The following is a 16,404-nucleotide window of genomic DNA, read 5'->3' as shown; positions in this document are numbered from 1 at the left end:
CTGGAATACACTTCTATAATAACCTCAAAAACCTATTTTAACAGTGTTTGAAATGCATTTGTGTTGAGTCGCAAAAGAGTCATTATATTGCAATACTAGTAAACTATAAAACCATAAAAGTTGAAAAATAATACGGTCTCTTTTAGATACTGTGTAGGCTGTTAGAATTTGATGACACTCATTTTCCTTAAAAATGGCCTTTTTCCTTGATAAAAGATAACACTACTTTTCCATGTATTAAATCATTATTAATCTTGGCTTTGTGTGAGTATATTTGTACAAAAGTGAATGTGTAATTGCACAAAATGTTGAAAGAAAGAAAATGTGTGGAGGTGGGGTGTGGTGGGGAGAGAGATTAATTCAACTTCCTGATGTAAATTTCAGAAAAATGGGGCCTGTACAACTAAGCAGTTGGTTGGTAGTAAGGAACAGTGATGACATCCGTTTTCTGTTAGATGTTTGATCTGGCTCACTGTTTGAAACTTTGGGAGTAATTGTAGAAAAAGAGGCTTTGGGGATTGATATAGACTCTAACAAAAAGCAAATACCTAATTAAAAAGAAAATAGCTTGAATGCATAATTGTGTGTATTTGCTTGTGGGTAATTGAGCATAGATATTAGACAAAATACAATATATACGATTATTTGTAGCTGTATACTTTTTAAGGTTAGAGTTCTCAAGTAGGCATATTTTGCTTAGCCTTCACAATGTCTTTTAAACATTTAAATTCACTGCTAATATTTAAATATTAGGATATTTATTATAAAAATTCAGGCTTTAGACTTATTTATTATAAAAATTTAGACTTTAGACCATTTAAAATTGGAAGAACTACCAACATTGAGATCCTGTTCCTTCAAGGCAACAATCACAGCTGAGAAGTCACCACTTCCTTTAGATTGTGGAGAAAAAAAAAATACATTATTCTTTTGGCTTTTCTTGTAGGCATTTGAGTTTGTGGCCTCTCCTTAAAGTTTAGATTCATTCTTATTTGTTTGTTCCTCATTGTTGAGAAATCAGCCTATTATCCTGAAGACAGATACTGTTAGCTATACATTGAAAAGGGGTTGGGTGGATATCTTAGACTTTCTCATGTGTTTCTCCAGTAGTCTGGAGAGAAGATAGCTCTTGTTCTTCAAATATTTAAAAAGGAGGATTTGCTGTGAGTGTCTGCTGGTAGAGCTATGAGTGAAGAGACTTTAGATTATGCTGGTTTGAATCCTGGCTCTGTTGTTAACTAGATGGATGATATTGGCCAAGTTATTAATAGCTTCTCTGAGACTCAGTTTTCTCATCTGTAAAAAGAGTTTATTTTGAGGAGTGAAGGAGAAAATCTATTAAATAATTTATCATGGTGCCTAGAACTTAGTAAGTGCTTAAGTTTTAGCTTTTAGTTTAATATAAAAATACTGATAGATGGCTTTCAGATGTTTACTATATGTATTTTTTTTTCTCTTTTAGCCAAATGATTTCTCTGTATCACTAAAAGCACAAGGGAAAAACAAGCATTTTAAAGTCCAACTAAAAGAAACTGTCTACTGCATTGGGCAGCGCAAATTCAGCACCATGGAAGAACTTGTAGAACATTACAAAAAGGCGCCAATTTTTACAAGTGAACAAGGAGAAAAATTATATCTTGTCAAGCATTTATCATGATACTGCTGACCAGAAGTGACTGCTACATAGCTGTAATTTAACGTGTAATTGAAGACTGAGAAAATGTTGGGTCCAGTTGTGCTTGATTGGAAATTGCTGTTTCTAACTCTATATGAGGATAACTATAATAATATTTTTATTATAACTCAGCCCATACATATATACTATGTATGCAGTGCATCAGCATAAAACAGTTCCTTACCCTTGGTCTTCTGTTTTATTGTTTTCTTCTTTGCTGTTTTTGCTTTGCTTCTAATATTACTGTTTTGTATTTTGAAAAAAAAAAAAATCAAATAATGCAGATCAGAATCTTTATATGGAAGAAATCCTATATTGCCTTTGCTTTATTTTCTTGTAAAGGCACCCTGTTAGTTCTGTTATGGTCTCTCTTTATATAAAATTATTATATCTATATATGACATATGCTAAAATAAACTTCTTAGAGAGTGTTAATCTTTTCTGTGACTAAATAGCAATAATAAATGGAAAATTAGAAATTATTTCCAGGTATTATATTTGTCACAGGCCATTGTAACCAAATATATTGTGTCTGCTATGATTTTTAAAAATTCATTGTTTTCAGTCATACAGCAAGACACATGAGACATAGGTTAGAAAACATGTTGTACAATTTTAATTTACAATTGTTGGAAACAAAAATCACTAAATTCTTCATTTTTTTTTCCAGTGCTTCTCCCTCATCTGGTTATTCGAGAAAACAAAACAGTCTCTGAGATATTTTGCTTTTCTTTCTTTTCTTTTTTTTTTTTGAGACAGAGTCTTGCTCTGTTGCCAGGCTGGAGTGCAGTGGCGCCATCTTTGCTCACTGAATCCCGGGTTCAAGCAATTCTCCTGCCTCAGCTTCCTGAGTAGCTGGGATTACTGGTGTGTGCCACCACACCCAGCTAATTTTTGTATTTTTGGTAGGGATGAGGTTTCACCATGTTGGCCAGGATGCTCTTGATACCGTGACCTCATGATTTGCCCCTCAGCCTCCCAAAGGTGCTGTGATTACAGGCGTGAGCCACCACGCCTGGTCTAGCTTTTCAAACTGTAAATAGATGCTCTAGTGTTATTTTTTTTTCTTTATCCCTCTTGTATTATTTTAGCAAAGCATCTTGTATTAGGACATGTTATATTTATGCCAGTGTGAAATAAGTTACTGCCAAGTTTTGCAAAAATAGGAAGCAGTGAGATGTGTGGTTTTTTTCTCCTCACTAAATATCAGTAAGTGTCAGGAATAGTATTACCTATTTTCATTTCCTCTTCAGCTTTGAGTTTTGTTGATCTGGACACTAAAACTGATGTATACCTGAGGAAAAAATAAAATGTGCTCATGGTTAGGGAAAATTACGTTATTTTTAATTTTTTTTTTAACAAGTAGGAATTTGGGTGTATGGATGAGAGGCTAATCTACTTCTGTAACAGGCCATAGAAGAAAACAAGTTGCATTTTATGGTACTAATTTGTGCCCCTATTATTCTGGAGACTTAAGTTTAAGCAAAGTAACCATCAGTATTTTAGTTGAAAAATACTAAAGCCACATAACAGGGGAGGATGTCATGATACTTTCAACAAATTCCTTAATGCTGCCTAAGCATATGGATGCTTTAATTATTTGCTGGTTATAAACAGATATCTAATACACCAGAATTACTGATGGTAAAATTGTGTAACTTGTAAATTTTTTTCATCAATGTGTTAAATATTATTTAAATCTTAAAATCATTTAAAGACTTACGTTGCCACTGGGTGGCAGCCATGGCTTCTCTCATGGAAACAGAAGTGAACAAATATAATTAAGACAAATTTGCATCTCGATTGCATCTGCTTTTAAAACATTTTAGTTCATATTCCGTAATTTTTCTAGATCAGTACTCCTTTGTTTATTAAGGGTAATTATTAGTAGATAAGTTTTTCATGAAAATGAAAAACTTTATCTTCTCTTTGCCGTAAAATCAAATGAATATAAATTGAGGAAAACTGTTTAAATGGCTGTAGGATGACTAGTTAGTAAACATCATCTTAATTTTTAACATATATTTGATGGTGCTTTCCTTTTATTCGCTGTTACGTTTCTGGGTTTTTCCCAGTCTTATGAAAAAAATATATGTTTGTAAAAAGAGAACAATTAATGCTTTGCATCACAGGCATGAACTATTTATAGTAAACTCCACTGAGCTGATATTAATAGAGCAGACTTTTGAGAAAGTAGGAATGTAGTAGCACTGGAAACAGAATGCATATTTCTGTTCCATAATTAGGTTTATTGTAGCTATAGAGCTCCCAGATAACCCACATGTACCAGTAATATATATTGTGTGCTCTTATCATGGTATAAAAACCTCCCTGGGCGCTTATTTTCTATTTAAACATTTTACCAATTTTTAAAAAGTCTTAAATCAGTGCTTACACCAATGACTTTTTATAATGCTTGAAGTAATTTTAAGAACTGAAACAACCATAGAAAACATCTTAAATAGGTAGATAGTAATAATAATACTTGTATTAGAAACCAAGTTTCCTGATTCCCAGCCTGGTGTCTATATCATGACACACTACCCTATGTATGCTTGGTTTTAGACTAGGAGGAGGGTCCTGGGAAGAGCAATATTACCGAAGTTTTCTTCCACATGAGGATTATGCTTAGTTGCAAATTTAAATACACGTAACAGATGTAACCCTGCCTAACCCACTTCTACAAATAACTTCTCCAAAATCTTGGAAGAAGGTTTTTTAGAACATTATATAAGCTTTATAACAAAAACATTTGCCATTGTGTCCCTTATTTAGTCATAAATCCTTAGGATTTAGCTGAATATATATTCACACATGTATATTACACATATATCACTATACAGTCAACACATGCACCTTGCACTAGTAGAGACAATATCGCTAAACAAAATAGGAAGGCTTAATGCCATCTATTGCCATTGCTAGAATAATTAAAAGGCCTAGCAGATGAGCAACTTGGGTTGTTAGAATAAGGTTATTCTTGTAGAATATGGCCCCCTTATTTTTACCGGTGTACTTGGTGAAAAATTCAAATAGTATAATAAAATCTCCTCCTTTGAAGTAAAAATATAGAGATGAATCTCTAAAACGTTTTATTTGGGAAGCAAGAATTGCAATTCAGGTCATATACACAGAATGAGTAGTTTTTAGTATATCCAAAGAACGGAGAAGATTGGGAGTTTTATTATAAAGAGAAATGTTATGTCTGTTTTGAAAGAGAACTCATTGGCTCTAGAGAAGTTTTTGGGAATTGGCAAGCTCTGATTGGCATGTGACAATGGTAGGTAAAACCAGTCTTAGAGCCACAGCAGCTACTAGGTAAAACTGGTCTTAGGGTTTACAGCAGGCTCTTTCAGTAGCCGGACTTGTGGAAAACTAAGTTCCTGGAGCAGCTGCTATGTCCTCTGAGTGCGTTTACCCCCAGCCCATTAACTCGGATTTGGTTGGGTGTGACAAGAACCCTAATCCCCCTAGTTGAGATCTCCAGATGCAGTTTACTGCCCTATTTTTCCTGAAACATGGAAAGTTTTGGGTTTGGAATCTGGAAATCATTTTTTCAGAAATACTCAGTTACATTGTCCAAATCAATAAATTAGGAGTGTGGCATTACAGTACTCTCTAAGTTTTCCATTTTAGTATTTTACTAGAAGATCTTAAGGGGTCCTTTATAATCTTGCATTTATATAGATCTTTTAACTTTCCAAATGGCTTCACGATCAAGGTCACTTTTTTCTTAAAGGACATTTGATGTAGGATAGATGCTACTATCTTAATTTTATGCTTTGAACCCCACCCTTTTTTAAAAGAATGCCAAATTACTGTTTCTGGAGAAACACATTATTAGAAGCATTGGCTTGCACTCAGTTCTGTTAGGCTGGTTCTGTTAGTGTTTTGCAAGTTTTTGTGACTCAATTCTCTGCTATCTTTTAAACACTTGACAGACCAGTTTGATACATATTCCCCACACCCTAATTTCTTGCTGTTACATGATCTAAACCAAATAATTTAGGAACTGAAATGTTTATTTCTAGTTTACTAATGAGGTGCACCTTTTATCTGAAAGTATACAACAATTTGCTGAGACTTAATGAGTAGAACCTAAGTTGGACTTGGTGGGGTTTTGAACAGAGGAGGAGTTTCAGCTATCAGCCACCGTGTTCACAGAGGGAAATGTTTTAAATTAGTGTCTTTGAGTGTTTTCTGATAGGTTAAATTAGATTTCTGAGGTAGTTGCTTTGAATAAATTTCTGTGCTCAGATAATTTATGTCTTAGACTATGAAGAAACTTTTCAGATAGATCGTCTTCGTGAAATTATTGAGACGAAAAGATGAATTCCAGAATGGGACTGTTGGGTTGTCTATTTTAGGCTAAACACAGGAATGGTTATTAAATTGATATTTTTTGAGTACTTATGAAGGAAAATTAGTAATCCTTGAATAAGGATGGTTTCTCTTGGAGAAGTAATGTAAAACTTGATGTTTTGTAGACTTAATAGACAAGGGGATGTTATAGAGAACAAATTCATCAGGGCATATGACAATGTAAAGTTGAAATTTTTTTTAACTGTTACATCTCTGTATATGTTTGTATGTTTAGATAGTTTTTGGACATACTCATATCAATTTATACAACTCGCCTCATCACATATTTTGTTGCTGAGCTGAGACTGTTTAGTAATGGAAAAGAAAATGGAGAAAAGTTTTCATAAATTTCATAAAATTTGTATTTTAGTGATGTAATACCTAACGGATAAGAACTCTGAATTAAAATATTAAAATAGAGCAGGTTGAGGGTTGAAGAGTGAGGGTGAGGGTGTTAATTAACATAGGACAATAAAAAGAGGCCTCTGATAAAATTGACCTTTGAGTATACTGTGTGCTCCACTTAATAGAATCACTGATGACTAGGGGCAACCAGTGACTGAGTAAAATACAGCAACCAAAATCATTTGAAAATTATGTAGAGTGTCACCGTTACAGAGCTTTGTTTCTGGTTTTCAGATTTTAAATTTGCCTAAAATGGTATTTGTTTTATTGAAATGTGGAACATTTAATTACAGAAGCCTATTCTGAATAAACCCTGATTCTCCATCTTAAAAGGAGTTTTTTGGGGGAATGTCAAATAGAAAAAAATAATTACAGAAAGAGGATAGTTTGGCCAACTTAAGAGTTCTAATTGATCACACCGTAAGGAAACACCCTGAAGGTTAAATTCCTGATAACCAGACAATAAACATTTGGGGGAGGAAATTGAAAAACTGAAGTGTTTAGAAGTGAAAAAGGAATGCAGGAGCCCTGAAAATTAGAGTCTAAAAGTGTGTAGAAATTTCACCTGGAACAGAGTTGGTGGAAGCATGAATTAGAAGTCTAAGACAAGAGGAATTCCGCTATTTAAATTCCCTGTGTTACTTCTGGAAAGAAAAAATTGAGACAGCTTCAACTAAATGTCACAAGTGCTAAAACATAGAACAAAGCTATTTAAGAATCTTAATGCACACACTATTCTGTGTTAGGTAGGGGAAAGGAAGGTTACTGGAATGTAGTAGTTGACCACATAGTTCATTCCAGGACACAGGGCCTATCCTGGACTTGCACAACCCTAAAAGTGAGTGCCTCAGATTTTGCACCCTAGGTGCTTCCCTTAATTTTAGTCCTGGCCCTGCAGGGCACAGAGAGCTTAGGGGTCTCTTCTTTGGCCACAAAACTTTCCATCCCTCCCCATTGCCTCTACCTTTTCATAAAAACCTTTTCTCTGCTTGCTTTTCCTTCCATAATTAAATATCAGAGATTTTATTTTTTTCTTTTTTTTTTGAAATGGAGTTTCGCACTTGTTACCCAGGCTGGAGTGCAATGGCGTGATCTCGGCTCACCGCAACCTCTGCATCCTGGGTTCAAGCAATTCTCCTGCCTCAGCCTCCCAAGTAGCTGGGACTACAGGCGCGCACTACCATGCCCAGCTAATTTTTGTATTTTTAGTAGAGACGGGGTTTCACCTTGTTGACCAGGATGGTCTCCATCTCTTGACCTCGTGATCCACCCGCCTTGGCCTCCCAAAGTGCTGGGATTATAGGCGTGAGCCACCGCGCCCGGCCAATGTTGGAGATTTAAGTGTCAAATAGTGTAATAGAGGAAAAAGAATCCTATTTCTGAACTGTACCTGCTTATAGGAAATAAGTCTATTCTTCCAGCGGTTTATCTTCTGACATGGATGATCCTCCAACTCTGTGGAAAGCACCACAAATTAACCTGAAAAGTGCAGTAAACAGGATAGAGATTAGTTTGGTTTTGGCATGTTGCACAGACAAGACATAACTTCTCTTTCTTTAGAAGAGCACCTCAAAGCCAGAAGAGAAAGGGACAATCAGGGTCAGGGATTGTCCGGGAATGTTACGGGCTAGCAGGTGAGGTACAGCCCTCCAGAAGTCCTTACCCAATGTTACAGCCCAGGCAGAGGTGGGTGGTCTGAGTTACTTACTGGGTCATGACCCAGGCTTGAAAAGGATTATTGTTCAAAAACTATGACAGGCAGATGGCATTATCTCTCAGCACCCCTTGAGGTGAGGTGTGCTGAACCCAGGGCAGACTCTGTACGATGGCTTATGAAGGATTGGCAGGCAGTACTGTCTAACCAGAGCATGGCAGTGCTGGACAGGAGTAAATTGACAGGGACCCATGAACAGGTGGAGCTAACTATCCATCTTAACACTTCAAAGTTTGGTGAACAATTCTTCTTCCCCGACAGCATAGCTAAATGAGTCTTATTCTTTTTTTCCATTTTCTCCTTGTACTTTCCTTTTCATCCTCTAATTCAGTCTATATGCCCCTCTACCTTTTCATCCTTGCTCATATCAGAAGGAATGCTGAATGGTGTGCATCTCTTCCCTTCCTACCCGTATCTAACTGGTACATCCTTGGAACCCCATATTGAGGTCTGCCTATTCCCTAAAGCCTTTGCTAATCTGTTGGATCATTTCTCTGTGTCCTTCAGACTCTTTGAAGCATTCCTTTGATGTTGACTGGGAGGCACTTAAGGTGAGTGAACAAAGCTTGGAGTTTCAAAGACCTCATTTGGAATTCCTGTTTCCATCCCTGACTAGCTCTGTGATCTACAGTAAGTTCTATTTCCCTGAGCCCAATGTCCTCACCTGAAAAGTGTAGAATCAAATCATATCTTACATTGCAAGTCTGTCATATTATATATGGACATGTACATAGAGTGCAGAAACCCTTTAGGACAATTCCTGGCAGATAGTAGATATCCAGCACCCATTGGCTTTTATTGTTAACTTTCGACATGCTGGAACTGTGAGCAGAAGTGAACTTAGAGGAGAGGAATCAGGAAGCCAAGGTGGAGAACAAAGGTAAGATTTGGGACAGACGTTGAGACCATGAAGCACTCTTAAGAGGAGCACCGAGAGACTGTACAAGCAGCTAGTGACCAGGGGCGAAGCACAGATGTGGCCACTGACTTAACAGTGCTGGGATCAAGGAGAATATGCACCAAGTTTTCTTGACCATGATGTGGTAAAAAGATATATAGCAAATGTTTATTGTGTGCTTTTCACAACAGTCCTAAGTCAGGTACTATTATAATGGTTCTAATTTTCAGGTGAGAACCATAAGGCAGATAGTTTAAATGACTTGCCTAAAGAAACACAACTAAAAAGTTGACACCAATCAACCTGAGACAAAGATTATTTGCATACTAGAGACTCCCCTGCCCATACAAGCATCTAAGTTCAAATGTCTCAAGCTGAACATATGCTGCCTTTCTCTACAGCACTCCCAATCCTGCCCATCCTGACCACACTCCACCCACTTCATTATTTCACTTGAGGTGCTGCCATTCACCCAGTTTCCCAAACTCAGAACCTGAAAGTCATGTTTGGCTCCTCCTCCCCAGCCTGCCTAATCCACTCAATATTCAGGAGCTGTCAGTTCTACCTTCTTTATCTTTTGAATTTGGTCATTTCTCTCTACAGACATGAGAAACCTAGTGGAGGCCAGCAATGTCTCACCTAGATCACTCCCTCATGGCCCTCCTGCCTTCAGTCTCTGCCCCCCCCAATCCCCATGCTGTTTTCTCCACCCTAGTCACAAACTTTTTAAAGCTCAAATGCAGGCAATGACATGACCGTATTTGAGCTTTGAACCCTTCCTTTGACCTTCATTGCTCTCAGGAGAAATTCCAAGCTCCTCAACAAGGCATTCAGAACTCTGTAGAATCCTGTTTCTGTCTGCTGTTGAGCCCTAATTCTCGCCATTTTAATCTTGTTCTGTTGCACCAAACTTCTTGTTGTGTCTTAAAAACAACATTCCTGACTGATTTTTTTTTTTTTTCAGTTTAATACCGAGTCCTGGAGTCACCTCCTCCAGGAAGCTTTCTGTGATCCTACAGGCTGGTTAGATGTTTCTTAGTGATCCTCTATTCTCTTATGAATATTGCTGTCACTTCATTTTAAAAATTGATTTATGATTATTCTCATGTCCATCTTCTCCACTAGTTGGGAAGTTCTTGTTGAGAGAATGGACTTGAATTCCCAAGAACTAGCACCTAGTAGGCCTTCAGTGAATGTTTATTGAATGAATAAATAAATGACTAACTTTCCTAAGGTTACATTATAAGTTCTGAAACTTGAACCAAAATACATTTTACTCTAGAACCCATGTTTATACCACTGTTGTATTTGCACATTAGGGTGGTTAAAATCCTTCAAGGGCTAAATTTTAAGGGACTAAATCCTATCATAAGGTTTTTCTTCCACCTCTTGAAATTAGTTTTAATTTTTCAGTAATACATGACTCAGTAATCAAATGATACACAAAAATATTTGGTCAAAAGTCTTCCCATTTTTCTCTTCTACCTTTCCAATTCCCACTTTCTCTGACTCAAGGTAACCAATCTTGTTCATTTCTTATATCTTCTTTCAGCTTTTCTTTTTGCAAATGCATGCACATATGAAGCTATGTATTTTTCTTTACCTCTGTACTTTTAGAAAGGTATTTAAAATTTTTTCAAATAGCTCTGCTTTTTCTGAAGTGAGTATGTATTAGAAAAAAGAGCTTGTCAGTAGCCAGCTTGAATGAACTCACAGAGAGAAACTTGGAAGAGGACAGCTATTCATTCAATGAGGGAAGGAGATAATCCTGCCTGCTCACTGACTTCTGGGGATGTGCAGGGTCCTCCAGGACAGAGCCTGTGGCTGGATATCGCTCACAGGCAGATTCTCAAGCTCCCTAAAGTTACCTTTTCTCTGGAACTCTCCTAGGCCACTCCCCCATGATGCAATATCTGGGTTTGGGCAGAAAGGAGGGTGCTTCCAAGCCCGCCTTTTCTGAGCTTCCTGGGCTGGTTCCAGAACAATTTGAGCTTCACTGAGACTCAGACCTCAGCTCCAACATTTGCATTCTGAAGAAAGACGGCTGAGATGGACAGAATGCTTCATTCTGGAAAGAAACAATGTTCCAGGTCAAACTGAATCTACCAAATGCAGACTTTCACGATGGTTCTAGAAGAAGTCTGGACAAGTCTTTTTGTGTGGTTTGTCTATGCATTGATTCCATGTTTGCGCACAGGTAAGTATGAATTAGAATACATCCAATAGTTTGGGCCTTGATTATAGGTTAAGAAGGCAAAAAATACTTTCCCAGGGCCGAGGGTTGAAATATCTGTACAGAATATCTTATGTCTGTTTTATAAAAGATTTCTTATCTCCTAAACTTCTATTTCTACATCCAAAGAAAAGGCCTGCATTCTGTTTGGAAATCTCTCTTCTTAATGTCCACAGAACAATCTAGAAAGAAATCATCAAAATAAATGAAAGCAGAGCTCTGTGCACTTTGTTATTTATCTGATCATCTGGTTTTAAAGAGTGCAATATAGTACTGTTAGACTTCTGTGTGTGTCTTGGAGATGTTAACTATAAGAACAGATTAAAACAAAGATTCTAGCAAAATGCACATGAATAAAAAGACAATTTGTGAGCTTAATATTGGGTACAAGACTTATAAAAATTGGATTTCTCTCCTGGTCATTGAAGAAAAGGTACTCCATAGCATTTAAAAAAATATTTGGTTTGGGACATTTTCCCTGCCAGTGAGATTACATAATTTTCTCTGCTCCACTCCTGGTTGCTTGTACCTACCTGCTTTATTGTCTTAAAATTGCAACTCCTTAGCCTTTGATGTTTGTTCATGTCAAACCACGTTTAAGAGAAATTTCTGATTTTGATACTCCAAGACACTAGGCACTTTGCAGTGTTGATGGGAGCCTGGAGTACTTTCTCTCTCTCTCTCTCTCTCTCTCTGTGTGTGTGTATGTGTGTTTTACACAGAGCAATTTAATTATTCTAGTTAGTTTAAATCAGGCAACAAATCAGTACTAAGATAATTTGCAAAGATATAGAACTGGCTTAAACATCAAATTTATGGTGTTCTTTTCTAGCTTAAAAACCGTCACAGCTCCCAGTTGTTCAGCACATGGTGTCCAAATTCTGCTGTTTGTCTCATCACCCAGCATATTCTGGCCCCATCCTATATTTAACCCTATTTCTCATTACTCCTTGAAAACAAATAAGGACTACAAGCAGCTGCTGGCTTAACAGTCAGCATATTATACCTTCATTTCCTCCTCCTGGCCTTTATTTATAATTTCCCATCAGAAGCACCATCTTCAGCTTTTCCTTCTACATCTTTCTGAGACCTTACTCTTCTTTGACACCAGGTACTTTAGCTTCGGTGGGTTACTGCTTTTTCCAGCACTGGCCTGGAGGGCCAGGGCCTAGGTATCTTTGCTGGTGTCCCCACATCCCCTAGCACAGGCTAAACATGCTGGTTGTTTGGTTAGTTCGTTGGTTGGTTACTTAGTTGTTGAAATAAAAATGTAGCCAGAAAACATTCCTCCACTAAGCTGAAAGGAGAAGATATGAGGCTGAATGAGAAGAGTAAAGCCCAGCATTTTTTGACTTGACATTTTCTTCAATGACACCAGTCTTTTAAGTCTTTTCTTGAAAACTCCTGTTTTAAACAGATCTGGAGGTGAGTGTGCACTTCTGACACTTATAAACTTACATAGAAAACACACATACACACACACACACACCAAAAAAACCTCAGTGGTGAGACCACAAGGATGTCAGAGCCAGAACGACCTGTGTGTGAGTAGTGCCTCTATCACTCACTAGCTCAGGACTCAAACATCAGTTTCCCTACCTGTGAAATGATGATAATAGCCACCTTGAGGTTGTGAGGGGTTAAATAAGATGATGCAAACAAAAGCACTTGGAAGACTTCAACATTTCCTCACCCCCAAATGTTAGTTATTATTATGTTGGTTATACAGATGGTGGTATCAGTAGATAATTGCTTTAGCTGAGGTTGCCTTTATGCAGTTTTGACCATTTCTTCTGGATTGTGTAGTTGCCTGTGATGAATTCTGCAAATTCTAAATGAACTTCTATTAGTTACTAGATCACTGGACAGGTGGGTAGAGTTGTGGCTGTCTTGCATAGAAATTTGCCTTGTCCTGTCCCTCCCAAATAATAGTGTGTGATTCAGGAAGGTGATTCTGCTACCAATAGTAATAATAATGACAATCACAACTGCTATTTCTGAGTACACATTGTGCCTTAGGTTAGCAAAAATGTTCTCTTGACTTCTCACATGAATCCTGCAAGGTAGGTGTGATCCCCATTTTACATATTAGGGACAGAGACTAAGAGAGGTTTAGTTATGTGTCCAAGTACATATATCTAATAAGTGGGGGGATTGGATTTGACGATTGTTTGGTCTACTCCAGAGCCTGTGCCCTATATACTTCTCTGCAGAAGAAGCTGAGACATTGGAACAAGCCAGAAGGAGGGAGGAGGGACGAGGGAAAGGAAATAAACAAGATGGTGCTACCTTTTCTAATGCATTTGCCTTAAAGGCTGTTGGAGGGAAAGGTGGCAAAAGAGGATCCAAATGAGGAAGTGAACATCAGACACAGTGAGGGTCCTTCAGAGAAGAGATGCAAAGATTTTTGCCTGGGTAGGTTGCCCCAGGGCTTTATGGTGGGCAGCCTTGATGCTACTTCCCTTGCACTGACTCACTCAAGGTTTTATGAAATAGGTGTTCAGCAGCAAAAAGGCTCTAATTTAAAGACGAATGAGGGATTAGGAAAAGAGTTAGACCTAGGCTAATTTTCCTAAGGAAGCCAAAGCTTAGTTTACTTGTTCAACTTTCATTCATTTCACACCATTTATGTACCAGGTTCTGGGATGTGTGCTGATTAGAGAGATTTTAAATACTTGCCTTCAGGGAGCCTAAAAGCTTCTGGGAAGTACACGAAAGTCTTTGGCATTTGGGAATTTAATAAAATTTTAATTATTCTTTAGCAACCAGAAGTAAAGTCTAGATCAGTGGTTCCCAATCTCAAATGCACTTTGGAATCACCTGGGGAACTTTTTAAAAGCTAAATTCTGGAACTTCACAGCTAGGGATTCTGAGTTGCTCTAGGGTGCTGCCTGGATGTTGGGACTTTTTCAAAACTCTGTGGATGGGGCTCCTTAGAAAAGTGATTGATGCCAGGGCTGGGAAGGGAAAAAACAAGATGAGACAAGAGCATTTTGTGGTAAGTAATGAAGTGCTTAAAAAAGGATGGGGGCCTAAGTTAACAGTTAACATAGTATCCTGGATTGGATCCTGGGATGGAAGAAAGACCTTAGTGGACAAACTAGTGTAATTCAAATAAAGTCCGGAATTTAGTAATAATGTACCAATATTGGCTTTTTAGTTTTGACAAATGTATTATGTTTACATAAGCTGTTAGCATTCGGGGAAGCTGGGGGAAGGATATATAGGAATGCTGTGTACTATCTCTGCAATTTTTCTGTAAATCTAAAATTATTCCAAATATTTAAAAGCTATTAATAAAAATAACATGAGTAAAAGGGGTGGGAACAAGTCAAATGGCACAGTCAACTTGAAGGTGTTCCCATTGGCCAAACACTAGAACAATTTGAGTAACAAAATAAATAACAGTAGTGTTGGACTTTATAGAATAAATTAAAATGTCCACAAGTCCATATTGGCAAAAATAAATAATTGAATAAATGGTAGAGAAGGAAAATCTCTTTCTAACAAAAGAATACAATTAAATAAAATATCACTACTAGAACATCACAGCAATAATTGTTATAAATAAAAAGCCATCAGTAGATGTTAAAATTAATAGGTAAAAAATTGAGGAGAAATGGAATATTTGCACAAAATATCTCCCCCAATGTATTTAACTACACAGGGGAAAATGGTGGCTTTACAGTAGAGACAGTTTCTTAATCAAGTGGTCAGGGCAGTTAACATCACCAGTAATAGGTACATCATATACTTTCTGTGAGTGTCTGGAAAATGTGTAGATACGTTCTACAAAACAACTCTTAAAAAATGTTAAGGTCATAAAAAAGACAAAGATAGACTGAGAACAGGTTGGAGGAGACTAATCAGACATGTCTGGTTAGTCTCCAGACATGACAGGTAAATGAAAATTGTGGATTTGATCTTGGCCAAAAAAAAAAAAAAAAAGTATTAGGAGAAAAACTGATGAAATTTGATTGAATACTGAAGCTTAGTTAATAATACTGCATTAATATTAATATCTTTAATTTCTATAATTATGTTATGGTTGTGTACGTATGGAAGGCTGAGTGAAGAGTTATGAGAGCTCTCTGTATTATTTCGCAATTCTTCTGTAAGTCTGAAATTATTTCAAAATACAGTTAATCTGTTCATCATTTTACTGGGCTAACATCAAGGTATGGGTAATACTACATTCCTTCTGGAGGCTTTGGGGGAGAATCTGTTTCCTCCTCCCATGGTATGAATATGCTACAGTTTGTCTAACCATTCACCTGTTGAAGGACATCTGGGCTGATTCCAGTGTGACTATTAATATTTAATAGGTCTTATGTGATGTACAGGTCTTATGTGATGTAAAGTTTTCATTTCTCTGAGATAAATGCCCAAGAGTGTAATTAGATAATATAGTAACCACATGTTTAGTTTTACAAGAAACTGTCAAACGATTTTGAAAAGTATCATTTTACATTACCACCAACAATGTATAAGTGATCCACTTACTCTGCATCCTTGCTAGCATTTGGTTTTGTAACTTTAAAGACTTTTTTTTTAATAGAGATGGGGTGTCACCATGGTGGCCAGGCTGGTCTCGAACTCCTGACCTCAGGTGATCCACCCATCTCGGCCTCCCAAAGTGCTGGGATTACAGGTGTGAGCCACCATGCCCGGCCAACTTTAAAAACTTTTAGCCATTCTGATAACTCTGCCTGAGATGGGATTTCACCATGTTGGCCAGGCTGGTCTCAAACTCCTGACCTCAAGTGATCTGCCTGCCTTAGCCTCTGAAAGTGTTTGGATTACATGTGTGAGCCACTGTGCCCAGCCCTAACTATATGTTTCTTATTTGGTGAGTTTTTTTGTTTTTGTTTTTGTTTTGAGTCAGAGTCTCCCTTTGTTGCCAAGGCTGGAGTACAGTGGCATGATCTCAGCTCACTGCAACCTCTGCTTCCCATGTTCAAGCAATTCTACCTCGGACTCCTGAGTAGCTAGGATTACCGGCACTTACCACCACACCTTGCTAATTTTGTGTTTTTAGTAGAGATGGGGTTTCACCATGTTGGCCAGGCTGGTCTCGAACTCCTGACCTCAAGTGATCCTCCCACCGTGGCTTCTTA

General features: G+C 37.4%; 2 protein-coding genes and 1 long non-coding RNA gene across 23 annotated transcripts in view; 2 read left to right on the top strand and 1 right to left on the bottom strand.

Annotated features, from left to right (window-relative positions):
- The window catches only part of NCK1 (NCK adaptor protein 1), a 96,769-nt gene extending 90,234 nt beyond the window's left edge, over window positions 1–6,535 (top strand). For all 19 annotated transcript variants that reach the window (XM_035278446.3, XM_017965835.4, XM_078354155.1 and 16 more), the window contains one exon: window positions 1,463–6,535. In XM_035278446.3, coding sequence (XP_035134337.1) covers window positions 1,463–1,657 — 195 coding nt within the window. In that variant the 3' untranslated portion in view covers window positions 1,658–6,535. The remainder of the gene's footprint in view (window positions 1–1,462) is intronic.
- Window positions 6,536–7,723: 1,188 nt separating this feature from the next.
- On the bottom strand, window positions 7,724–11,042 carry LOC144579923 (uncharacterized). The gene is made up of 2 exons (XR_013528625.1): window positions 10,923–11,042; window positions 7,724–7,921 (listed from the first exon to the last, which is right to left on the bottom strand). It is a non-coding gene; the product is annotated as an uncharacterized LOC144579923 (long non-coding RNA).
- The window catches only part of IL20RB (interleukin 20 receptor subunit beta), a 42,129-nt gene continuing 36,757 nt past the window's right edge, over window positions 11,033–16,404 (top strand). For all 3 annotated transcript variants that reach the window (XM_035278439.3, XM_035278441.3, XM_002759583.6), the window contains exon 1: window positions 11,033–11,251. In XM_035278439.3, coding sequence (XP_035134330.1) covers window positions 11,136–11,251 — 116 coding nt within the window. In that variant the 5' untranslated portion in view covers window positions 11,033–11,135. The remainder of the gene's footprint in view (window positions 11,252–16,404) is intronic.

Source organism: Callithrix jacchus, chromosome 17, assembly GCF_049354715.1.
Source record: "Callithrix jacchus isolate 240 chromosome 17, calJac240_pri, whole genome shotgun sequence".
Taxonomy (NCBI): Eukaryota; Metazoa; Chordata; class Mammalia; order Primates; family Cebidae; genus Callithrix; species Callithrix jacchus.
Note: the sequence above shows the minus strand (reverse complement) of the source record. Positions and strands in the feature narration are given on the sequence as shown.